The sequence below is a fragment of the Parus major genome, chromosome 3 (assembly GCF_001522545.3).
Source record: "Parus major isolate Abel chromosome 3, Parus_major1.1, whole genome shotgun sequence".
NCBI classification, from domain to species: domain Eukaryota; kingdom Metazoa; phylum Chordata; class Aves; order Passeriformes; family Paridae; genus Parus; species Parus major.
Window position 1 is genome coordinate 68,555,885 of NC_031770.1, and position 25,166 is coordinate 68,581,050.

Below are 25,166 nucleotides of genomic sequence, written 5' to 3' on the forward strand. Positions count from 1 at the left end.
CTTTCTCAACAGATCTTGTCTCCTCTCATAGTACAGCTATCTGCTGAGCATATCTGCAGGAATGCTCACTGCTTTTGAATCCTGTTAAGTCAGTGAATTCTCCAAGAGAGTAAGAAGGAATCATCCAGGATTGAGCAGCATTGGCAAAGTCATTTTAGCTGCTTGAAATCTGATACCATTTCTAGTTTTGTATGGTTAATGACGTGAACAGAGTGAAATTACAGGTATGCATCTGGGATATAACTTGACCTTCATTATGGTTGAATGTCTTCCAGGAAGTATTAGACCTGTTTTTCATTTTAAGAGGCAGAGTTTATTAGCTCTGAAATGGTGAAAACAGTGTCACAGTTATATGGTTTCTGCACTGAAGCTGGCTTGTGTTCAAACACCTTCTTGCATTTATGGTCTGTAGAGGTGCACTTTGGACTTTTGGACCTGGATGAATTTGCAAGCTCAGCTGTACAACAATAGAAAACTGGTTTTAAAAAAGCTTTGTTTATAGACTAAGTGTATTTCCTATGGAATCACTCAGATATAGTGCAAGGGCAAAAAAATAATGCAGATGGAACATAACTACATTTTTAAGCAGAAGAGAACTCTTTGAGATGTTAACTGTAGGAAAAGAATTGCCTCTCTTGATGGTAAGGTAAGCTTTCAGTTTCAGATAAGTACAGCGCTTGAGTAAATAAGATCAATGTATTCAAAGATGACAATAATAAATAAGTATCAGATACTTGTAGAGAGGTATTTCACATTGAATTTCACCACATATGTAGGCTCTTTACACTTAATGGATTGCTATACTAATTCATATTATAATTCAATAAAGAAGGGGTTTTAGTCTTTTTCCCCAGATTATTATGTTGTGACAGTTCCCAGACATCGTAATCATTGACTGTGTTTCCACTGTGGTAACTGCTGTAGCACAGTGTTTTCTTTTTGCTGCTCTCCAATGAGATTGTAAGTTTTAAAGAAGGAAAAAGTGTCTAAGACTTTTCATAGGAAATTACTCCATACAGACTGAAGTGCCTGATCATTGCCTCAAACTGAGCTATAATGGTGAAGAAGCCAGTTTAAGAAAACCTGGCACTGATTGACAAATAAAGGTGGAAATAGATATAGGGCTTGTGTGCATGACTACAGGCAAAATGTTTTTCTTTAAGGGGTTCTTGAAAGGAGACAGGGAGTCCTAGGTTATGTGTAGGATAAAAGGGAACATTGGGTGTTAAGAGACCTACAGTTTTCCAGCCATCTTCTTTCCCTGTCTTTCCTGTGCCATTGTATACACACATGTGCAAATGTTCACAAATTAGGGTAGTCCAAGGCTCCAGTGGATGGAAAGTTGTTCCTCGCAGGTACACCACTGTCTTTCAGAGCTGCACTAGCATTGTTTCCTCCTTTTTTTCCTGTAGGATTGATTTCTGTAGTCACATACATTTAAAGTATCCTTGAGATTTTTTCCCTTCTACCCTGAATTTCCTTTGTAGCATTAGAAATATTGTTTCACATTGACTCAGTAAAACTCCTGCAGAAACTTGTTATCCATCCATCAGGTACATCTTACCTTGGCTGGGGTCTAGACTTCATACTTCTGTTTCACCTCTACCCATGAAAACTTGAAAAGAGTTTCCCTGCATTCCTTCCTTTTATCACCTGTGACTAGTTTTTTTTAATCTGACCACCATGTACTTGGGGGAAGTCTTACATGGAGACTCACTGGTCCTGCTTTTGTGTGAATTTTTCTAAGTATACCAAGGGTCCTGAACAAGACTTATTAAACAGCCGTGTGTTTTTGTTTCCCTTTGTGTGTGCCTTGAGAGATTTGCTGATAATCATCACTGTTCTTTGATGTGCTGACATCTGTTGTGTGAGGAAAAAAAATATATGGGCCTTCCAGGATGTAGGACAGGATTGCTTTCTCTTGGCAGAGTTCGTGTGAGCAGGGAATGGGGATATAATTGTAGTAAATTACCACTGAAAGAAACAATAGAGGAGAGCACAGGCGGAAAGTTCTGTCTGAACTGAAGCCACTGGCAGAGAAGCCCAGAGAGGGACTTCTCCCTGGGCCATCCAGGCAAGGGAGAGGATTGTCCTGCTTTTCTCTGTGCTGGTGCAGCCTCACCTTGAGTCCTGTGTGCAGTTTTGGGCACCACAGTGCAAGAAGAATATAAAGCTATTAGAGAGCATTCAGAGGAGGGCCATGAGGATGGTGAAGGATCTGGAGGGGAAGCCTTATGAGGAGCTGAGATCACTTGGCTTGCTCAGTCTGGAGGAGACAGCAGTACTTCAGCCACTACTTGTTTTCTTCAGTCACAAGAGTTGCACAGAACAAGTAGAACATTTAGTACCCATCTTCTGAGGCAGATGAAGTAACAAACTTGCTGTCCAGGGTCATTACTTATCTGTCTCTGAAGAAGTCTCTCTCCCTGACAGAGTAACTAATAGTGGGGCTGCTGGAGAAGAATAAGAAATTCTCAAAAACTAGCAAGAGCTGGTGCAAAAGTAGAGTTGAATAGAGATGGCATCTATGCCTTTTGAACCACTGTGTGAATGGTGTACTGCAACCAGTTTATTATAGAGTAGGGATAGACCTCTCTTAATCCCCCATCCTCTGCAAAACATTGTTCTAGGGTGCAGTAATATTGTGTACTGCTGCTCTTCCTAGGAGCTTCATTCGCCTGCTCTGAGAAGTTTATCACAAAACAGTGGTTCTTTAGGAATTTTAAATCACCCTATTCTTTATCCTTGTCCCTCTGTTTCTCAGTTACAAATCCACTGCAGCCGTACAAGAATTGAGAACAACAAAGAACAACAATGCTTTGAGCCATACTTGAGTTGAAATACCTGCTGTCATTTCTATTCTGTCATGTACTATATTTGATGCTGTTTGCTTCTAGACTTGAGTTTGTTTTGCTTTTGTATCTGGATGAAAAGACAGTCGAGCAGCTGAGTCACACTGCAAGAACATAATAGAAGTCTTTCTTAGCAATATGTTCTTTGAGAACTGGTGGTGTGTTAAATTATTCAGGAGTAAGAGAAGTTGGTTGTTTTTTTTTAATAACAATGAAGAATCATTTTATGTTCACAGATTCATTCAGATGATTCTATCAGGTAAAATATATTTCTTAATGATAAGGTTACTTGAGCACTCCTTTAAGGACTCATGGCACTTCTGTCAGGTTAGGCAAACATCTGTCAGTATGACAAAGCTGCAGCTGATTCTGCTGAAACAGGAGGTTGGTCTTGAGTAGGCCTTCAGGGGTCCCATCTGTCCTTTTTCTACAGCTCGGTTACTTTTGTAATTTCTTTGTGACTGTTTCTGAGGTATTTTGTATGGTGTGCTGTACAAATTTCTTTCAGATTTCAAGGTGTATTTCTCTTGATGGTCATGAAGTTTAAAACATTGAAGAATATGTAATAATCTTCTGTCACTTGTCCATCAGTTTTTGCACCTAACAGGTAAGCCAGGCAGAGTTCAATAGCTATATATTGAAAATAAATAGCTGCTCATTTTACAAAGTTCCATCAAAAAAACATCAAAACTGTTGGCTAAACCTCTTTATCATACCATTTTTCTTTGAAATCCCACTTAATGCAGAGTATGTATCTCTAAAATAAGTTGTCTGACCACTATTTCTTCTCCTGCTCTAATATCTGTAGCAGTGGAGCCTTTAAGGAAAGAATTATTTGCTGTTTTGATGGGGAGGAAAAACCCAACTAAAAACATTTGCCAAACATTCTAAACTCCTTCCTTTTTTGAAGAAAAATAGCGTTGTAGCTGTTACAACAGCAAATCAGACCTGTGGGGAGGTGCTCACTTTTCTCAGATGAGCTCATACAACTGATAAAAGTAGATAAGCTGCTAAGCCTGATCTGAAGTAGAGCTTGCCCCCTGTTGTTTTCCAACTGCTTTATTTGATACAATGAAATACATTATATAAAAATGAAAAATAAAAACAAAATTTATTTTCTTACAGGATTCTTTAGCAAGTATTTTGCAAACTGGAAATTTCATATAGATTGACCTTCATATTTACTCTGATGGTATTAACACTGCTCCATGTGAAATAGAATTCTGTTTTTAAGTATTAATAATGGAAGATGTAGCATAGGGAGGATTAAATGCTGCTAAATAGGATTTACCCTCTTCTAATCTGGACAGAACTGAGGTTTAGCTGTTTCTCCATGAGACCACAAGACAGTTGAATTTACTCATTCTTGGTTTTTAGTGTTAGACCTTGTGACTAATCAAAAACTTTATTTTCCTACTAGTTTTCCAGCCAAGTAAGTAATATCTATTGATTTAAGGAAGAAGGTAACAGATATTTATAGCTTTTTTTAAAGGGTTTGGACTTCCTTATCTTTCAGAATTTAAATTCAGTTTCACTGTTGTGTCCAGGAAGTACTTTCAAAAGTACATTTCCAAAATGCATTCATGGGGAGAAGTGGTCTTAATTCCACAAATGCAGTGTGCATTTCTTCAAATAGGCCACTGGAAGTCCCATCAGTTCTTGGCTCTAAGAGCAGAATACTTCCTAATGGAAATAGGTATTCAGAAAGGGGAAGATTGCTGGGTGTGGAAATGCTATTTAGAAAAGTTAATCTTCAGAATTATGGTATGCTAAATTACCACAACAGCAAACCCCTCTTCTCTGAAGGAATTCTTGGCCTAAATTTTCTTCATGAAAAATTGGGGGTGTACTCCCAAAAGTCCTATTTCTGTGTTTCCAGGTAAATACTCTTCACAGAATAACCTTAAGCATGCTCAGAAGCTTGTCATGTTTCTGTGGCTGGGCTGTGTTTACACAAGCTGCCTAGGTGAGATCACTCGCTTTGCAGTGTGATTGGTACGTGCCATGTTATTAGCAGCTCTGGCTATTCCTAAACGCCCAAATAACATCATGAGGTTACAGTGAAGCAGCCAAACTGCACGTTTTTAGAGCATAATCCTCTTAGGTACGTGCATTGAGGCAGGGGACCTGTGACTGATACTATTGATGTTTCAGTGAGGCAGCTGCCTGACTACATTCAGATACAAGGTGTTTTTTCAGTTTTTAAGGTTCACCTCATCTTTCACAGCCCTTACAGAATGGCAATACAATCCTTTCTAGTGTCATACTAAGATGATAGGAACCCTAACAAATAGGGAGACCTGGCTATCTTATGTATGCTGACTTTGCAGCCCAAACAGAAGAAAGTACCAAGAAACCCTCCTTTTTTTTTCAATAGGAACTAGATTAAAGGGTGATGTGCTTTAAAGAGGGATTGGTGTTGCGAAGTTTATTTCTATAGCCTCAATGAGGATTCCCTGGGTATGTCATCCAGAGTAAGGACTGCACCATGAAAACATTGCTGCAAAATGAATAGTCACAAATGTATTTTGAATGACAATATACTTCTTACTCTGAAGGATATAAAACCATACTCATTTAAATGAAGAAGTGTATTTCCTACAGGATTTTTATACAGGTTTATACAAACAGAGCTGATTGAACATAAGCTCATTGAATCTCCCTAGGGCAATTGTATATTGACGTTCTTTATTTCCACCCTAGACTTGCATGGAGGCAATGTACTCATAAGTATCTGTGGCTTGTTTGTTTGTTTATTTCTTAAATATTTCTTCCCAGTGGAATAGCTTTCCCCTTCTGCAAATTATATTCTGGTTATGTTTATGTAGGGGTTTCTGCAATGCATTGGAAAAAAACATAGGCTGATAAATGTCACAGATAAGTAATTGGAATATGTTTACATCATGTTTTGTGGTGCAACGTTGGACACACCAGAACTAGCTCTGACAGGCTGGTACAATGAGGTGAAGGACTGTGCCAGGAGATAACCTCGGGTCCCAGAAGTTGCCCAGCTTTGCTGCCAAGCACTGCACTCCTGTTAAGAGTCCTGCGCTGAAAGGGCAATGCTGCTTCCAGAGCTGGCATGTGGAGCAGCTCTCTTTGGTGCTGTGTCATGGCTAAATAGCCCTTGTTCAAATCAATGGCCCAGATTCTTACAGAGCTTTTTCATAAAGCTCTTATTGTATCCTGGGCAAGACCAAAGGAAGCAAATCAAATGTTAGGCTATGTTACAGGCAAGGGAAACCAAGACAAGACGTGGCATTGTACATTTTCACCTTAAATGCTCTTTGGCTTTGGCCGTTTTACAAAAAGCACGTCAGAAATAGGCAACTTATGTTACCAGAATAGGCTGGATTTTGGCTGGGATGAGAAGATGAGAAAGGCTAGGGGAGGGACTAAGGACTGAAAAGAGATAGTTTTGTGTTCCTTTCTGTTGTCTTATTCTAAGAAGTGACACAAAAATTAAAAAAGCCGTATTAAGTCTTGGGTAAAGCAGAATATTACAGGATATTCTGGAGGCAAGAGGGAAAAAAGCCCTTAAAACAAGTTCTCATCTCCCTCCTCACAGAAATCCTCCCCACTTGCCATCTCCATTGTCAATATTTACACTGGATTATATTGAAGGTGTACAGTTATAAAAGTCTTACAGAGAATAGCAAGATCATCAATTACATAAAGGAAGGAAAAACTTAATCATTGTAGCATGCCTGGACAGACTCTTGCAATTTATGTGTCTCTTTGGTATTTGCTAACTGTAACTGGTGGGATGGTAAAAGATGATTTTTAGTATACAGTTTGGAAAAACAGAGAAGGGGAGAGTGAAGGGACAGTAGAGTTCAAAGCATTGTATGAGCATTAAATAGCCCTAATGCAAAGCCCACCTCACCAGCATAAGGCTCCTTGCTGTGTGCCAAGAGAAGGAGATAAGGTTAATCACTATGTACAGAATTCAAGGGCACAATTCCTTTTTGCTTTCTTATCTGTACAGACTTTTCAATTGACTTTTAATCCTTCTTACACAGGCTGTTTAAATCCCATCAACACTGTTTATAAATGGAGATTTCTTTAATAACTCAGCCTTACCCAAGCAGACAGTTTTCAAATTGCTGCTGAATGCTGTTGTATTCATTAAATCTCTTGCCAGCTGGCCACTGTTTTTTGTCATCTGAAAGGCTTTGAATCCCTCTTTGCTTTGGATCTTGACTTGTTTTGTTAAATTATGTTAACAGGTAGTCCTGCATCATTTGTCACTGGCCTGTAGTGTTAATTGCAAAGTCGGTGATGATTTGATGTCTCTGAAAATCTGTGTGATAATTAGATGCTCTGTGGAGCTCTGATTTATTGAATTTGATCTGAAGATGAAAAAAGCATTTCAGTTTTCTTTTTCAGATGCTATGGATTTAACAACATACAAGATTTTCTCTTATGCTGCAGATTTTAGAAAGGAGTTGTAATAAAGTCCATAGAGTAATATGAAGGCTAGTTTTTGTCTGTAACTACTGCTGTTTAAACTGCTGATGTAACCAGCTGGAACTGTCCCAAGTTTGGGTGAGTGTTTGTCCAAAGAGAAAAAACAAATACAGTAGCCACAATGGAAGGAATAGATAGGCTACCATTTTATTTTCATATCAGATTTATGTGTTTCTGTTTGCTAGCAGCTGTGCTTAATAATAAAACTTGGAAGTTCAGTTCTACACATTGAATCCATCTGAACAGGTTATACAGCAGAGCTCTCAGATCATTGGGAAGGATTTGGTTGCATTTTGGTCACAGACTCAGGTAAACCCATGTTTTCCATAAAGTCCCTGCTCTATCTTAAACTTCCACTGTTTGAAACTTCAATGAAGTTGAATCACATCAAATCTCACCCCCTAAAAGCTGCTTTTAGTCTGAGAGAAATGGTTTCCACTAGTTGCTGATAAACTACACAGCAATTTACAAGGCTGCTATCCTGGGTGAGTCCCCATACTAAAGAGGGCTGTCTCCAAGCCCAACAAGTACAGGGATGCCTTTCCCTAGGAGTCCTTGGTTCTGGATGCTCATTCTCCCCACCTAAGCCCCTGGTTTGCCGTCATTAATTTCCAGAAACTGTTTTTTCTGGCTTTGCTCTCTCCCCTGTCTTTAATGATCAGTGGATCTAGCTGTCAGGTACTGGGGTGGAGTGCAGCCTGTTTTCTTCTACTTTTACGTGTGTACATGGAGAATTTTCAGCCTCTACCTTCCTAGTTATTCCAAGGCAGCAGTAAGTTGTGGTGTGATACTAGCTGAGACAAAGCCTGTATTTATTGAACTTGTGCAAGTTTCAGCTTCATAACAAGCTCAAATTTAGATAAATTCTCCTTGACTTTGTTTTTCCCGGGGCAGACCAGACATTTTCAGTCTGCAAGTGGCTTTGATAAAGAGACATCAGCAAAGTAATAATGAGCTCTTGCACAGCTAGAATATTTTTTTTTAATAGTAGCAACCTATAGAAGAGCAGAGAATACTCTTCCATAACATGAAAGAAAGTCTTTGCAGGTGGAAGTTCAGAGGAGAACTGAGCGGTTGCTTTGGTTTTGGGGCTTTATCCTGAAACCTTAGTACATTGCTTTAGCTCCTTCTAATTCTCATCTCATTGAAAAACTGAGCTAGCTTGGGAAGCAGTAGGGTCAGTCAGGAGAGGCTGAAAACAATAAAGCAGCAGAAAACCTGGCTTCTGAGTTCTAAATTTTGAGTCTGATTTTGTTGAAGTGGCCTCCTATCAGGGAAGAATATGATGTACAAACCTTACTGGCACATAAGAGAGACACACATAGGTCGATATCATCTCAATCTGAAGGCTTCATATATCTACATTGGAATTATATTTAAGCAGATTTCCATTACACAAAATAGGTCATGAACCCAGCGTTCTGCTGAAATGTCTTTCACTGTGCACTCTTCTGAGTTGCCTAGCTGTGCTTGGCTGTACTAGTCAGTTTGGAAAAATACTGGGCAAAGGAAACAGTTGGAAAACTATTTCACAGTATGGAACAGACGTGCCGATTCTTGGAAATGCCACTTAGAAGTTAATTGAAAACCTTTGAAGCTTTTTTTTTTCTGGGTCTTTCTCCGCCTACTTTTCACATAATTGCAACTCTGCTTTAATAAGTTTTCAAATTGGTTCAAGGGCATCTAAGATGGGACACTTTGCTTGATGTAAACTGTTGTTTGTAAGCAGCAAACCGTGGAGGTCAATCACCCTTCTGCCACAGGAACCGTAGGCTTTCCAGGGTGATGTACAAATACACTTATGTAATGGTTGAGGTTGTTACCCGACTAAAAATGTGTGCTGTCTCTTCAGGCACTTTGCTTAAAATCTCCAGATCTTATTTGTTGACTCTAGTTCCCTTCATGTTCCTTTCACAATGTTCTGTTAGTTACAAGCTTTCTGAGCAGCTGCCCACTCCCTTTGCCCCCTGAGACTACTGGGAACATGGGCTAAAGGTTGTAGACAGTATGATGAGGAAGTTCATGTTAGAGTCAAAAGCAGCTGGGGAGCTTCTCCAACAGTTGGTGGAAGTTTTGTATGGTGAGAGGAAGAAAACATTTAGGGAGACACTGGTGTAAAACACATGGGAAAAATGGATGCAGCTGTATTCCTTCAAATCTGATGGTGATCAAAATAGCAGGATATATGCCAATAATATTTAGTTGACACTTTGATAGTTAACAAAGAAAACATGAAATAAATTTGCTTTTAGAGGCTTTATTTACTGTTTGAAAACTATAATGTAAGTGCTGTTGCTCTAGTTTGTCAACAAACTTCATGAAAAAACCAGTTACTATATTCTTGTATATTCTTTTATAAAAATACTGTAACCACACTTAGTTAAGAATTTATTGGGATACTCAAATGCAAAATTCAATTCCTTTAATATAGACAGCTCCCATCAAGTCAGTTTGTCTAAAAAGGAGTGGAAAAGGCATTTATTTGCCAAGTTCAGACTTCTGTTTCTACTGCAACTTTTTGATATTCCTGACTTTTAAATAGACTGCAGTCCCTCCCATGCTCTAGGTGCTTGAAATTGAATGCTTTTACCTACTGTTGACTGAGAATTGTTAGCCAGTAACTCTCAATGTGAGACTGATTGCTTTAAGACTGGCTTGGATACCTGTGTGTCCAATGTTCTTAACATTGTACTTTTAGAAAAAAGTTTTGCATAATGACTTGCTTGTGGTTGTTCTCTCATTTTTTAATAGCCACATAAATGTCAACAAGCTGGCATGCAAGGCAGCATAGCAGGGTTGTAGGATAACTGTGTCCAGTACCTTTCTGTCATTCTTGTACCCAGATACCTTCTTAACTTAAATTATCTCTTGGCCAGTATTCTTGTGATGCCTCTACACTCAGACCTGGATTTGTGCCATCAATCCCATACATGCTGGTTACTTATTACCGGGCAGGCCTGTCAGTGCCTGAGGATGTAGTGTCCCTCTCTTGGGAAACATGTGGCTGGTAAGGCTTTTTCAAAACAAAGGATCATTTGTTGATATGCAGAGCAACAATTCAGAGACAAGAATATTGAGCCAAAAATCTAAATGTGTGTTTTGTTTTATGTGAACGTCTGTCTTGTTATGAGGCAGAGCAGGCAGTTGTGGGTTGGTTTTTTTATATCAGTGAGTACCCATGCAGAGAGCTAGTCTGTTTTTAGGACTTCATAAACAGGGCTGCCATTACCCACACACATTCCTGTCCCTTCCACCCCTGCCATCCCCTCCCCTCCTGGAAGATGGCATAGGCAAAGGGAAAAAAAATTATTTGGTCATCTGGGGCTTCTGGTAGCTGGTTACAATCTGTATTATGATGGCTTCATATGTACACAGGTGTCTGATGTTTTTGGAGTAGGTTCTGACCTGTTACACAAATGATACCTGGGTGGTCACTGGCAGTACCCAGTGAACTAAGATGGTTCTGGATGTGCTGCAGATACATTTCATGTTTTTTCAAAATTTGTTGCTTTAACATCATCTGTGCTGCACCCACATTGCCATGCAGAAACATCCTGGCCCTATCCTGTCATTTCTTTTATGGAGTTTCTCCCTGGGAACCAGCTCCCCAGCTTGCCTCTAGCTAACTTGTTCCCTGTGCTTTCAGAGCAGCCTGTGTTTGTGGTTCAGAGCCGTTAGGAGAATTTGTCCAGTTGCTGTATCATGTGAAATTGGGCAAAGTCCTTCACTCCTAACATACTTGCTGTACAAGCTTATATGGTGGTTATCTTTCTTTCCTGTTCAGGTCAGCTTAGGCGTGGTCAGATGATTAATTTTGGTTGCTTGTACAAGACCATTTCCCCCAGCCAGGGCAATGTGTTGCCAGAAACAACGTGAAGTCTCAACTGACTCCAGTTTAAAACATTCCCTCCCAGCAATGTCTTGATTGTATTTCAACAAATTAATTAGAGCAGGACAGCTATAAGTGCCTGCCTGTGTGTGTAATCCTACTTTATTGTTGTATAGCCCCAAGAAAGAATTCATTGTAGAAAATGTGGCCCTTGCACATGGAAGAAAGAATATAGATGATATTGCAGTGTGAATTCAGGTACACAGGGTTTTATTTATTTATTCATTCAGAGCAAAGAATCACCCTCTTGTTGTTACAGGAGGGGACTCGGGGAGCCCTCTCATTTGCCGCATTTGAACCTCCCTTTCTGGCTCCTGGTATGTACTAGTTCTACATTTCACCTGCTGGCTGTGGACATGCAAGCACCTTGCTTTAGCAAAATGACTTCCACTAGGCTTAAGTTTGAATCTAGAGAGATGATGCTAAGGAGTTCTCTCTCATTCCCTAGCCCAAAGCCTGAATTCTGCTCTGCCAGTCATTGGTGGTTCAAATCCTAATGCTGATCCTCACCCTGGTTTTACTGTGAACCCCTGGTCTAGGCTCACCAAAATGATTTCTCTGGGACTTGTCTGTCCTGTATGTTTTAGCCATTGTGCAGTGATCCTTGACATCTCCAGACCTATGCTTTGCCAAGTAACTCCTTATTTGCTGCAGCTCTAAAGAGTTGGCCTCTGGCCCTTGTTTGCTACAATCCAAATCTGGTTTAGTCTCACCCTACCAGCTTCAGAGGAGTGTGATGGAACATGTAAATTTCTTTCAAGTCACATTTCCCATTAAGTTATAATTTGTTACTTGAATGAAATATAAATTTACAAAAATAACAGAATTAATTGTCTCTCTCAAGAGAAGGACTTCTCAGGAAGATGACAAACGTATCCCGATAAAGAGAAGTCATCATCTCTGCTGTTGTTAGTAATATAGACAAGTTAGCAAATGAAGCAGAGTTTTTTGCTAATATTTATTTTACAGGCTGCAGTGATCATTGTTGCATCTTCATCAGTAGTGAAAATGTGATCCTGTTCTGGCCAAGTTTTCTGCTGTGTTTTGCTGCTTTGGTATCCCTGCTGAGTGTCCAGAGGGCAGTTGTCATGCTGGTGCGGAGCAAAGGGACAGGTATGGATTTGTAGCTTTACTGACAAAATGAGAATGTTTGAACACTTACAGCTTCATATCCAGATTTACCAGCTCCTGTTCTAATCCTATCTTGCAAAAAAAAAAAAAAAAAGTGTATGTTTAGTATGGTATTTGTGCGTTTTCATTTATGTACTTGCACTTTATTTACTTTACATTTGGAAATTGTTATTAATCAGACTTCAATAGTAGCTTGATTACAAGATGCTACTGATTCTGATTAGGAAATCTGAGACCATTGTCTCCTACAGCATATCTGCTGTATGTATTTTGTATTTGCCTTACAAAATACGCTTTTGAGAAGGTAGAGGGGGGAAGGTGTTAACAGTTGCATGGTTTAGATGACACTATTGCAGACAGCAATTGCAGTCACAAAATCCAGAAGAGTATGTGGGTTTATTCAGATCCTGAGCAGCTCAGTTGCAGAAATCTCCTGTGACTTTACAGTTGTCCTGCAGGGACCCAAAGCCTTTGTGGCCAGTGGAAAAGTGCCAAGGTGGCAGTGGTAGCAGGAGGATGATAGTCCTGCAGGAGCTTGGTGCCAGGCCAGTTTGTCCCTGGGGCCTTGAGGGAGCTCTCCAAGCTCTGAAGTTATCCAGGATTTAGAAGGATGTGGAAGTTGTTCTGTGTTAAACAGGGGCACGTGTACCATGTCCTTGAAGCACGTGTTGGCAGGGACACTGCAGTTTGCTGGGGCTCATCAGAGCGGGTGTTGCCTGGCACTGGTCACAGGGCAGGGGTGGCTCCTGATGGGCTGGGAGGCTCCTGCTCCCTGCTGTGTACCCACATGGGGTGTCAGTGACCTCTTAACTCACTGTAAGAGGAAGCAATGGCACATTGCTGCGAGTGGCAACAGAGTAAAGCCCATTGTAGGAAATGGTATCGATTCCTAAGCAGGAGACAGGCCAGATCTTTTAGCGTTTGTATCAGCAGGAATGCAGTGCTTTTCTTAGTTCTTCTGATTTAGGAAGCAAAGGCCAAAAAAATTATTTGTTTGAAAAATCTTAGCCATGTCTTCTGAAAATGGGAAGAATGAAGGTTACAGTGCTGTCTGAATTTAAACGAAACACTAATAAAAATTGCTAAAAATGACAAGAAATGCATGATTCATCTGGGTACTTTTTATGATTCTCCTCATGCAGAGGTCTTAATGGGTTTGTCTCTGAGTACCAAAACAAAAAGAAACAGATCTGATATGAAAATGACAGATCTGGTGTTACCTCCTTAACTTGTAACAATCAGTTGTTGAACAGTATATGGAGGATGATCTCTTTTCTTAATGGTTACCATGAAATGAATGATGTGGGTTGCTCTTCTGTGATGATGCTGTTTACTTTTGTACTTAACTTTTTGCCAAGATACTGGTCTAAAGGAGCTGATAAACTCTAGTATTGTAATAGGCTCCATATATTAAGTAAATAAGGAAAGAGATTCAGTAGAGGAACTTGCAACCCTCCTGACGGCATAGGTCATTACAGACAATGCAAAGGGAATACAGCTTTATGGTTATTGGGAATTTTTTCCTAATAAAAAACTGTGATGTTTTTCCAAAATTCCCAGGTTCAGAAAAAATAATGTACATTACATGGGATACAGCTAGACTGTGAAAAGTGAAAATAAAAGAACTGATTTTTTTTTTTTTTTTTTTTTTTTTTTTATTTTTTCCTGGCTTCTGCTCTTTGGCACTCTGATCATGTGTCTGAAAGTGACAAGTGCAAGAAGAAAGCCACAAAACAGTTCCCCAAAGTGCAGTTGCTGACAGAAGGGTTCCTGAATCTCTAGCAGTAATTCACATTTTAGTTTAGTACTATTTCACTTCATTTATCACACTGTAAAATCAAGCTACAGATAAATAGCTGAGTCTTGAGGTACACTAAATGGCATGACATTTTGTCATATTCCATTCTTGTTACTTGTGGTTTTGTGGGGAAAACATTGAATTTATTTAAAAAAAAACCAACAAAACACACACACAAAAAAAGAAAACACACAAAAATATCTTAGTTTTTGAATGCAGAGTGAATATATATGAGATTAAGAGTTGACTTGACTTCTTGACAAAGCATTTTATAAATTTCTAGTTTGTTCCTTGGTGGAGGCTCTGCAAAAGTAACCTTTTTGTATGTTGTACCTGTGGAATCAAGTCAGGCATGAGCCTCAGGTCCAAGTATGAAGCAATTTTCTAGAAACACACTTGAGCCCCTAGGAGTCAAGATGGCAAAAAGCTTCTGATAAAATGCACTTTTGGGTTGCAGTCTGTATGTTCTGGAATAGGAGAGCAGATTTTAGATGCAAGTTATTTACAGGACTGGGTCACTTGCTGTCATGGTCTCAGCCAATTCCAAAAAGCCAAGTGTAACACTCCAGTACTCCTAAAGGCCTTTTTCCCCATGTTCTTGATGCTGTGTCTTATTTCTGTCTGAAGCTAGTAATGAGATGCATTTTGCTGTTTTATCTTCTATTTTCATATTAAGACTATTTTTGAGGTTAAATGCAGTTAAAAGACCCAATGAAACAGAAGCCTTGAACTCACAGAGATGATTCAGCCAGCCTTCCCTTGCTTTGAAGATATATGTTTGCATTGTGTGAAAGGTTTATTGGCAGGTGATTGCTCAGTGAGTGATAGGGACACTTCCATCTGTGCAGGACAGGCCTTCCAAGAGCATCTCTACATGATGGTGGTGAGGCAGGGTCAGACAGCATTCCAGGCAGCATAGCAAGTAAGGTACTGAATTGTCTCATTGCTCTTCACTGAATCAGTCATGAGGATTAGGAGTTGCAGGTAGTTCCCAAGGGAGAATTTTCACTCAGTGGACACATGATAATCATCTCTTTTCAGTATTCATCTTGGAGGGAGGGGACACTGCTATAAAATGGTAGAACGTATCCCAGCTCCAAGGAGCTGTGAAATATGTTTGGCATTGGCATGGCCCAGGAGTTTGCTACTAAAGGAAAGAGAGGTGACCTATTTAGGCCAAACCAGTTCTAGAAAGCTGTGAGCTAAGTTTTATTTTTCTTGTCTGAACTCCAAATACACTCTTTTATTAAGGTTAAACTAGTTTTGTTTAACCTTAATGCTTATTTAGTACTGAGAGACTACAGAGTGACTGGCAGCCTGCAGATGTTCCATTCCCCAGGGAGTGGTGATGGATCTGCAATCTGCAGCTGAACAGCCAATCCCCTCTCTATACACCCTCTAGCCATCAAAAGTTCAGAAGTTACCTGTGGGATACCAAGGTCAGCTTTGAAGCTAGCTGACAGCTTTGATTTTGGGAGAGCTATGTCCGGGGGGGACTTGTTAACTTGAGTATTCTTACGTGGTGGGTGAGTCCAGAGCCACTTCAGAATGGCAGCAGCAGGACCCACAGCCAGCTAGCCAAACAACTTCTGTAGCTCAGCTGCTCTCTATCAGCCTAGGAAGAGCTGCATACCCTCATAAAAAAGGGGAAGGATAATCTGATAAGACACTCTTTCAATCTTCTAAGCTTTAGATATGCATCTTTAATCTACCTAGTTGCAGTAGTCTTAGAAACCATACTTCTGATTTTGTGTCCTTGCCAAAGCATGAATAATCTCAAGATCTAAACTTCTTATAGCTCCCTAAATTAAACTTTGTACTTCTGCTACCTAATAACTGCAGAACAGAATGTTAAATTTGGACAAGCTGTACTGACAGTAAAAACAAAACAACTTGTGGTTTAGAGGTGGGAGTGAGCTGTAGAAATCTTAAAGGCAGAAATTACCAGAAGAAGGACTTTGTGGGGGCAGTAAGAGTCCTAAGGGATGAACCAAATAGTTCAGGAAACAAATAAAACCACTGGCATTCTTGAAGCTTGGTGAGTTCAAGTCAGTCAATAGTGAGAATAGCTCAGGTGAAACAAAGGAGTCTCACAACCTCTTGTAGCTCTGAGAGAAAAGATGGAACTTTGATGGGAAATACAGTGGGCTAGGATTTATACCTGATTTATAATTGCTCACAAACCAGCATAATCACTTTCAAGTCATTTGTCCATTAATGCTGAAGATGTGGCCATTAAGAAAGCAGCATTTAAGCAGGGTCTAGAAATAGAAAACCAGCATTTCAAGGACAGATAAGGTTTGAAGACAATAAATCTAATGTATGAATAGGGTAAAACGTTTGGTCTTAGCCAGCCTTACAATCCTAAAGACTACAAAAGGAAGGCTTCTGTTTATTGGTCTAAACTTATCTCCTGATGTGGCCAATTGTCAGCCCTCCATGCTAATAAACAACTTGTTTTTGTTATTATTATAAAAGTGTCAGGTGTAGTGACATTCCTAAAGGGTTGATCCTTTTTGACACATACAGCAAGAATTTAGATCGTACAAAGAATACAGTTTATTCTCCTCCCTAGAACTGTGTACCAATTCTAATAATAGAATGATTTTTTTGAAGCCTGACAATCAGATTAAGGTTAAATCAAGAGGAATGCTTTCAAATACTGGCCTTTTTTTTTCTTACTTGCATGCTACAATGGTATGTTCTTCTATTTAATTTAAAACCTTTCATCACTCTAATGAATGGTTTGATTGCTGTGCCATATTGTTATCATGATAAAGATTTTTGGAGTTTGAGAAATAACAAATGTATAATCAAGGGATAGAAGAGATTAATAGACACATACAAAATTTGTTATGAAAAGGGTAGTGGCTGTGGACAGCAAGGAACGAGAAGAATCCACAGGGAAATGTTTATAGAGGCTGGTGTGGGACTGCTTAGTCTTTGCTGAAACACCTGGTGACTTCACTAAGGCACCATGTTAGGTGGAGCTAAAACTAATACAAATCAGCTCAGAGCCCCAAAGAATTACCTCGTTTTACTTGTTCCTGAGAAAGAATCATCTGGTCATCCTCCAAGATACTGATTTGATGTCCAGGGCATTGCAGTAACAGGCATTTCAAGTGCTCCTGCCTGGATGGCTCTTCTGTGGAAAAAATTTAAGATGTAGGTTTGCCAGTTCTTTGGAGTAATAAGTTTGTTCTGAACTTGACTCAAAAAGTTGCCCTATTGGACTGAAACAGAACTGTTTCAACTTAAAGCAGCAAAATGCAGATATTTTTGTTTGCAGGATCAGGCTTTTCATACTTGTAGCTGGTTGGTCTCATTTTAGCTTCCCCAGGACTTTTCTTTAAATGTAGCAATAAGGAAAAATTACACTTCTGATAACTTAGCGTGCACAGATGTTAAATGCCAACTTCTATGGATGTGCTTTCTATGAAGGAGTATACTTCCATGCTTTAGGTGGTGTTTGCTTTGAGTAAATGTCATTTCTGGGTGAAAGGAACTCTGTATCTATCGATATTTTCATGTTAAACATCTGTTGTTGTGTTTTCCCGTAGGAACATTTCACTAGATCTCTGTTTAATTGCATCAATACATGGTCAAACATACTGTTGTGTTTCCCCAGGGGAACGCTCCAGTTATGCAAACCAAACCATGGATCTGTCCCAATGTTGCCTGGCTGCACTGCAGTTTGCACTCATCAGTACCCAAGTGAGCTCTGTGCCATATTCTCTCAGGATCATGTAATTGGTCATACTAGCTCACAAATAGGAATAATTTCAGTCTGCAGTTGTGTACTTACTTAGAGATGAGCAGTGGGCTTGGACTTGTGTGGGCTCTTCAGTTTGGAGGAGTTGCACTTTGGAAATATTGAGTGTGGGCTGAGGTGCAGAAAGGGCTTGCAGCAAGCTGGGGTGATGGGATTCTGCTAAGGCAGAGGCATACCTGGGGCCTGAGAAGGGCTTGTGTACTCTGGCCATATGGGAGAGCTTTTAAGTCCATTATTATTTGTTTGCTGTGGCTGTGCAACTTCCTCTTCCCCTTTGTACACAGTTTTTCTGACATGCTGTCACTGCCTCCATCTCTCCTGACAGAGAAAGCGAAGAGCACGATACAATTTCCTACCTTCTGTTGTTGAGTTGCTTGTTTAAAGAGAGAGAATTTCCCTTGGTCGATGCCAGAAAAGAATCTGTATCTGCCAAGGTTCTTTGTATAGGAACAACTGTTAATATAAACATGCTTCCTAACAAATACCCAGGCAGTACAAATGACCACATTGGGACAAAACCACTTTGGAAGTGAGGGAATGCTGCCCCTCCTCCCCATCCCTTCTTCCAAGGGTATTAACAAATTCATTGAAGGGGATGACCATTCATCTGTCATCCAGGGAGACTTCTTATGCTTCTTCTTGCATTTCAGCTTTCAGGTAATTACTCTCCCTTTCAATAGTTTTTCTGAGTGTGAGCCAGTTCTTTGCCTGTGTTGAAAGAGGAGCCCATGCCACCTTTCTGTTATACTTTGGCCTGAAGTTAGCAGTGGGAATTAAACACTGTTCTTCATTAGTTTATTTTATTATCTCACAAAATGTAATCTTCCTTGCCAGTATTGCATTATTCTTTCTCCATGCTTCTGCTGAGCATTTTATAAAGTGCAACAAGGTAAAGGCACTCAGTTTCTTTTGGGGAAGCTTAACCAGCTTCAAGCCAAGGCCCCAAATAAGGATGGAGCTCTGGTACTTGGGCATCTCTAGGTAATTTAACCTTTTAACTGCTGCTAAGCCTTCAGCAGTAGAGTATCCCTTGGTTCTCCAGCATTAATTTCATGACCCAGAGGTGTGGTGGTATTTGAAAACTGGAGAGGAAAGAAAGCTTTTAAGACTTAAGAAGTAGAGATGTGCAGAACTGTTGTCTTGCATCATGTTGCCGTGTTCCCCTGGCAGCACTGTCCTCGGTGTTTTCTGCATTTAGCTGCTAGGTTTGATAACAGGAACAGCCTGTGAGCAATTCTGCAGTGTTCAGTTTTACATTTAACAGAAGTGTAAAGTTCAGTGTCATGGAATTTCCCTGCCTGGTTATGAAGATAACTTGGTACAGCTCAAAACTGCACAGCCTGAACTGTAGGCAGCCTTCGTCCCCCAGGTGAGTATGTTTAGGGGTTCAGAGCTGTCCTGGCCCTTCTCCCATGAAAACTGCAACAGAAGATCTCTTGGGTACTGCCATATTTTATTTTAATTCAAGTTATTTGAAGGAAAATTATCTAATAGAATGTAGCTTTATAAATCTTGTATTGTGAAAGAAAAAAAAAGTAAAAATCACATGGGCCAGCTCAAGGACTTGTTTCTTTTGAAATAATTGATGACTTCAAATCCCAGACCAAAAGAGGTGGGAGATGCAAGGCATCTGGCAGAGTTTACAGCCCTGGGGGGTCGGCAGGCGCAGCACAGCCCGCTGCAAACAAAGGCCGAGTGTTTTGCTGATACGATTGCAAAACATATGTTTGCCCAGGACTGTTATGATCTTGGGAATAGGCAGGAGGCCAGATTTCTGCAGCAGCAGCGCACTTAGTCACACAAATATCTGCAAAATGTGAAGCTCCTCCGATTTCTCGGTTTAAAAGCCGTAATTATTTTGTTGCTTAAATAGAAGGTAGAAACTCTTGCATAAGGAACAGGAGAGAGGGGCGGAAAGCATTGTCCAAGGAGCGTCTCTGTGCCGGGGAGGAGAGCGGAACGGAGCCGAAGGGTCCGGAGCTCGGGGCTGTCCTGCCGGGCTGGGATGGACTGAGCGGGGGCTGCCGTCTCTTGTGCCCTACCCGGGGCATGTGGTGCCGCTCCCGGGCACGGGCAGCAGCCGCGGGGTCTCGGGGAGCTCCGGTCCCCGGCGGGGCAGCGCCCCGGCCGCCGCTCCGCCCCTGCGGCGGGCGGGCGGGACGGGGCTGGCACCGCCCCGCGGCTCTGGGGCAGAGCCCAGCGGGGCTCAGAGAGCGGCGAGCCCGGGCCCAGCCCCGCAGCGCCGTGCCGACGGTGGCGAGGCCGGGCCGGCAGCACCAGGTACTCGCGGGTGGCCGGGGTGCCCCCGCCGCCTGTCCCCGCGGCGCTGAGCCCCCACCCCAGGGACGGGGGTCTCTTTCCCCGGGCGCATCCCTCAGAGAAATCCCTGCTGGAAGGAGGGGCGGGGGCCCGGGCAGCCCCCCGCGGATCATTCCTTGCGGGTTCCTCGCTCGGAGGGTGTCGTTCGGGGGTTCGCAGGTCCTGTTCAGCCGCGGGATAAGCAGCTGCTGCCTGCGGTGACAGTGCAGATGCTGTCGCTATCCTCCCCGACGCCCGTGGTCCCAGGAGAGTTTATTCCTGGTGTGTGTGGTAACTCGGTGCCTCTGCGGAGTTCTCGGGCTCGTCCAGGTGGTTTTTGCCTCGGAATTGCTCGGCGTTTACGTCGTTCTTGCACAGATTTGGATTATCCTTTTGAAACTGTAAGGCTGGTCTTGTGTTTCTTATGGAGAAGAGCGGGTTGTAATTCTAAACAAATGCAAGTCAAGAATATTATTTTGGGCAGGAATAAACCTGCTGATTTGGATCTCTCGTATAAATTTCTTATTATCACCACTTTAAGAGTCTGATTTTAAAGAAAAATTTTAAATCCTCAGAACTGCTGTAGGATGCCTTAGAACCTGTTTTGTATTTTCTGATTTAGAGTAATCCTGTACTTCATGGATACGTATAAATACATATATATGGATATATGCTTTGCTTTGATGTAATCCAGCGGTACAGTCTATGTAGTGCAGATGATTACTGTCGTATTTAGACTGTTTCCTTCTGTGTCACCAATTTATTGGTATCTAAATAGTGTTTACAGCAGGGAAATTGCAGGCATTCATTCGAAATCCTTTGCCTTTTAATGCTTTCTTTTTCATTACTGAAGTGCCATATAAAAAACGCTAGGCACTAATGATTGAAACTCAGCCTCAGTTTCAGTGAGCTCATATCAAAAGTAAATTGGGTTGTGGACTCCAGGCAATTGTGTCACAAAACCACTTCAGGAAGAGCTGTTAATGCTGAGGAAGAGTGGGTAGCACATAGGCAGGCACCTTGAGACAACTGCAGTTGGACCTGCTTGTTCTGCTCAGTCTTTAGAAAATGACCGGAGAAGAGGTGCTAGGGATGGAGACAGAGGAGTCTGGGCTTTGCTTTTATTCCTGCCATTGTGAACAAGGTGTGTGATCTTGAACACACTCTTTCTTGCCTTGAGTTCTGTCTTGAGTCAAGTCACAGAAACTAGATGGGGATGTTTTTAAAATCAGGTATTTCAAAGGACTTTGAGACATTCAGAGAAATTATAATGAAATTAAAGTAATTTATGTCTTTAAATTCATGTAAGAATAACATGCTGTATATGAAAGAGGAACAGTTCAGCATTTGCCATGCTCTAATTCCAGTGAAGAGTGGTAGGTCTGTGTAACAAAGTGCTTTGTAACAGAGGGGGAGTACTTGTTCCCAGTTCTTTAAATCCGTACAAGTGCAGACATGTCTATTGCTTCAGCTGAATGGCAGTCTGACATACCCAGCAAATGGTACCAGAGCAAAAACGTAAAGTACATGAGCATTTCTAGGATCATTTTTTTCTGTCATTTTAAGGTGAAATCATGGTTTGTTTGGGAAAGCCACAGCAATTACAGCTCCTTCGGTATTAAATAAACATAAAATAGGAAAAACGGCCAGCTCTGCATAGCCCCACATTTAGAAAAGATGTAGGATTTCTCTGTGTGTTTAGGAAAAGAAGTATATTTAATCACCACTCTTTGTTCCTAATTCCCTCCTTCCTAAAAGTTTTCTGTCCAGTATGGAAACTACAGTAGCTACTGTATTTAGCAGAACTGAAAATACAGTTTTTAAGCTGAGTATGTATCAGCTTGGGGACAGCTTGTCCTGTGGGGCCAGTTGTGCCAGCCCTCATGTTAACTTCCTAAACATGGAAACTCCATTTGTAGCCTCAGTGTCACCACCAGAGAGGTTTTGCTTGGTGGCCTTTAAAAAGGAAGTAGGAACCAGACAGTTCACAGAGAGCGCAGCAGCAGCATGAAGCCTCTTAGACTGGTAAGTGCTAAGTCTCCCTTGGAAATGCAGAACAACCTTCTTGGACACTGACATGCTTAGGGACATTCCATCCTATAAGCTTATAAAGCCCTAAATGGGTATTTTTAATATCCATGCTTCAAATGCTCATCATATTATACTAAGCCGAATTTTCAGGAGATTGTGTTGAAGAGTTTTTAACTCAAAGCTCGTTGTGCCTTTCTTAACCCTAAGCTTGGGTTGGAAAGCACTTAGGTTATGTAAAGTGATGACTGGTTGTCTAGGAAAATGCTACCTCCAAAAAATTCACCTCAATCTCATTTCCCTCTCTGTTCCTTACCGGATTGTTTTATATTGTATTATGGGGTGATTTTCATATAATTTTGTTTGAATCTAGCAGCACTTAGTGCTTAATCAGGACATAGATTATTCAGATAAAGATGTTAATTTAAATTTAGTTTAATGAAGTAAATTGATAATTATAATTTTAGTTTGCCTGTGGCTTGTCTATGATAAAATGTTCCCTTTGCCATTTAGAGAAGGCATAAGTATGTAAGTCAGTCTTTCTGGTAGATACAAATCTGGTAGACTTGATAGTGGTACTGCCTCTACTTGAGGGGAGCAAAATGACTCACTGTGCTAACACCAGGGAAGCAGTCTGAGTGGATCTGAGCATTGTGGATCATGGCTCATCAGTCCTGAATGACTGAAAGTTAGCAGTCTGGTAACAGTCCCGAGATTCATTGGACAAAACTACCATTGAGTTTTGGGAGAGGTTTTGTGATAAAGGGACAGAGCTTTAGGTGCAGGTAGCCAGTAGTGAGAGACCAACAAGGATCTGGAAAAGCATTTTAGCCATACAGTGGAGGAAGAACTGTAGCTTAGGTTAGATATCTGTTCCTGTTTCAGAGGCTCTGTGACCTGGCTTGTAGCTTAGTTCTGTTTTCAGTGTTTCTAGGTGAAATTTCTGATACTGGGTGTCTGCTTAGACTGTGGCTTTTTTTTTTTTTTTTTACGTACATTTTAGAGATTCAGAACCAAAGCAGATGATGTCCTATCACTAGCACAGGTAATATGTGCTGTACTTCTAAGTATTTACAAACTTCTACACAGTTAAATTTTTTATCTCAGGCTTTTACATAAATTTGACAGAATGATGTTCCTTAAAAACTGGGCTGGATCAACAGCTGTAAGATTCACAAAAGCTCTTAAGTTGTGTGAGTTTACACATGTTTGAGGCTTTAGAGTGGTCTTCCATGCAGCATGTATGTGCAGGCACTACAGACTTTTAGTCTGGTTGTCCTTGTGGAGTTGGATGTGCTAAGTGAGCCAGACTGGTCAGCGTGAGTGGTAACTGGGAAGTATATAATTAAGCTTGCAGACTTGTCTCATTAACTTTTCTGTCTCAGCTCTGCAGTGCTGTTTCTTGGTGTCAATTTGCATAAAGCATTTCCTGCTTGAGAAGTCTCTGAACAGGCACACAGTCTGATGATTAGGGCATCAGCCTGTGACTTGAGAGATCTCGGCTCAAGCCACCAGTCTTCTGTAGCAGCTTCTCTTAAGATGTGTAGCTTTTCCAATTCTCAGGGATTTTTTTTCTTCTAGATGGGACATAATGTACTTGTCCTACCTCACAGGAAATCTTGCATTATCTAAATTTGTGAGATATGATGCTGGGCTGATAATGGCAGTGGTGAGCGATGTGTAGATTGAGAAATGATAGGTACCTGGTGAGCACAGTTCCCATAGAAATAATAATAGTGGCTGTACAGAACTACAAGTTACATTACATAAGGGGGAAGAGGAGGCTTTTCTGTGGTTTTTGAGGTTGCCTCTGTCAACACAGCCATACAACATTTACATGGCTAAAGTCTTGCTTTTCTGTCAAGGTGTGTCTGGAAGGTGAGCAGTGAAGTGGATTGCCACCCAGCAAGGCCCACCTCCTTCCATTAGCTTGAGCTTCTGGGTATTGAGGGTGAAATCTGTTCTACCCTTGGTGCTCAGCTTTGCAGCCACCTGAGTTTTATGTTCTGGCTTTGAAGATGGAGTGCGTCTGATGCATCATCATCGTCATTATTGTTATTGTTATTATTTATTTGCACCAAAAGCCTCAGTTGTGGTTGGCTTTCTGCTGAGCTTTGAGCTGTATTCAGCTGCAGAGTTTCTAGACTGAATGAAAGTGGTGTGGTGAGGCTGAAAACAGCAGGAGGAAAGGAGCCAGGAGAAGGCTGATGCAGAGAATGTGTCACTAAGTAGGTCACTTTGGTGTGCAATTCTGTGGCCTGGAATGGCATGAAAGTTGCTTACACTTTTGGAATAACCAAAAGGAATACAGGCTTTTTTCCAGGTGCTGCTTGTCAACTGCAAACACCAAGTGCTTGTTGGTGCTGCAGGTGAGATGGTGCTTTAAGAGAAAGGTGCAGGAAAGAGATGTAGTGGTGTGTCCAGTCAGTATGCAAGTGTTGCCTTTGAGAGGGAGTGTTGCTCCCTAAGTGTATTTGGAAGATGGAGGTTTAGTGGAGGATATCATGAAGCGTAGAAATATGCTTAGGACAAAGGAGAGATTTACTAGGACTTTTTTGAGAATTATTACTGTGCTGTCGAGTATTTGAAATGCTGGGATGCTGGAAGCACACAGCTATTTCTGAAGTACTAGGAGAATTTGATTAAATGCTGCTTCTGAAAAAGAGAGGAAAATAGTTTTTAAAAGGTCTGCCATAGCTTGTAACTGAAGAAAAAGTTTTCAAAAGGCTTCTAATGGGCCAGATTTGACACAACTCTCATAACTCTGTTAAGCATGCACCTCATGGCAAGTTGCTTCTGTTCTCAGCACCCTCTGGAAGAAACCCCCATTTTGCAGATGGGAAACAGGCTCATCTTCTCAAATCCTTTGTTATGTCTCTATCACAACAGAGCCTTGACCCCCAGGCTTTTCAAGTACTAGGCTGGTGC

The 25,166-nt window shown here is 41.0% G+C and overlaps 1 protein-coding gene across 5 annotated transcripts in view; it reads left to right on the plus strand.

Annotated features, from left to right (window-relative positions):
• SESN1 (sestrin 1) overlaps positions 1-25,166 on the plus strand; it is a 77,937-nt gene that overhangs the window by 40,810 nt on the left and 11,961 nt on the right. Inside the window, exon 1 of one of the 5 annotated variants that reach the window (XM_015620522.2) lies at positions 20,098-20,192. The exons of 2 other annotated variants lie outside the window; for them this stretch is intronic. Coding sequence is in view for 2 of the 3 variants with exons in the window: in XM_015620518.3 (XP_015476004.1) it covers positions 20,441-20,611 (171 nt within the window). In the remaining variant the exon portion in view is untranslated. Of the gene's footprint in view, positions 1-20,097; positions 20,193-20,270; positions 20,612-22,211; positions 22,236-25,166 lie in introns of those variants that run through there. 2 more of the 5 variants (XM_015620518.3, XM_015620519.2) reach the window with 2 other exon arrangements.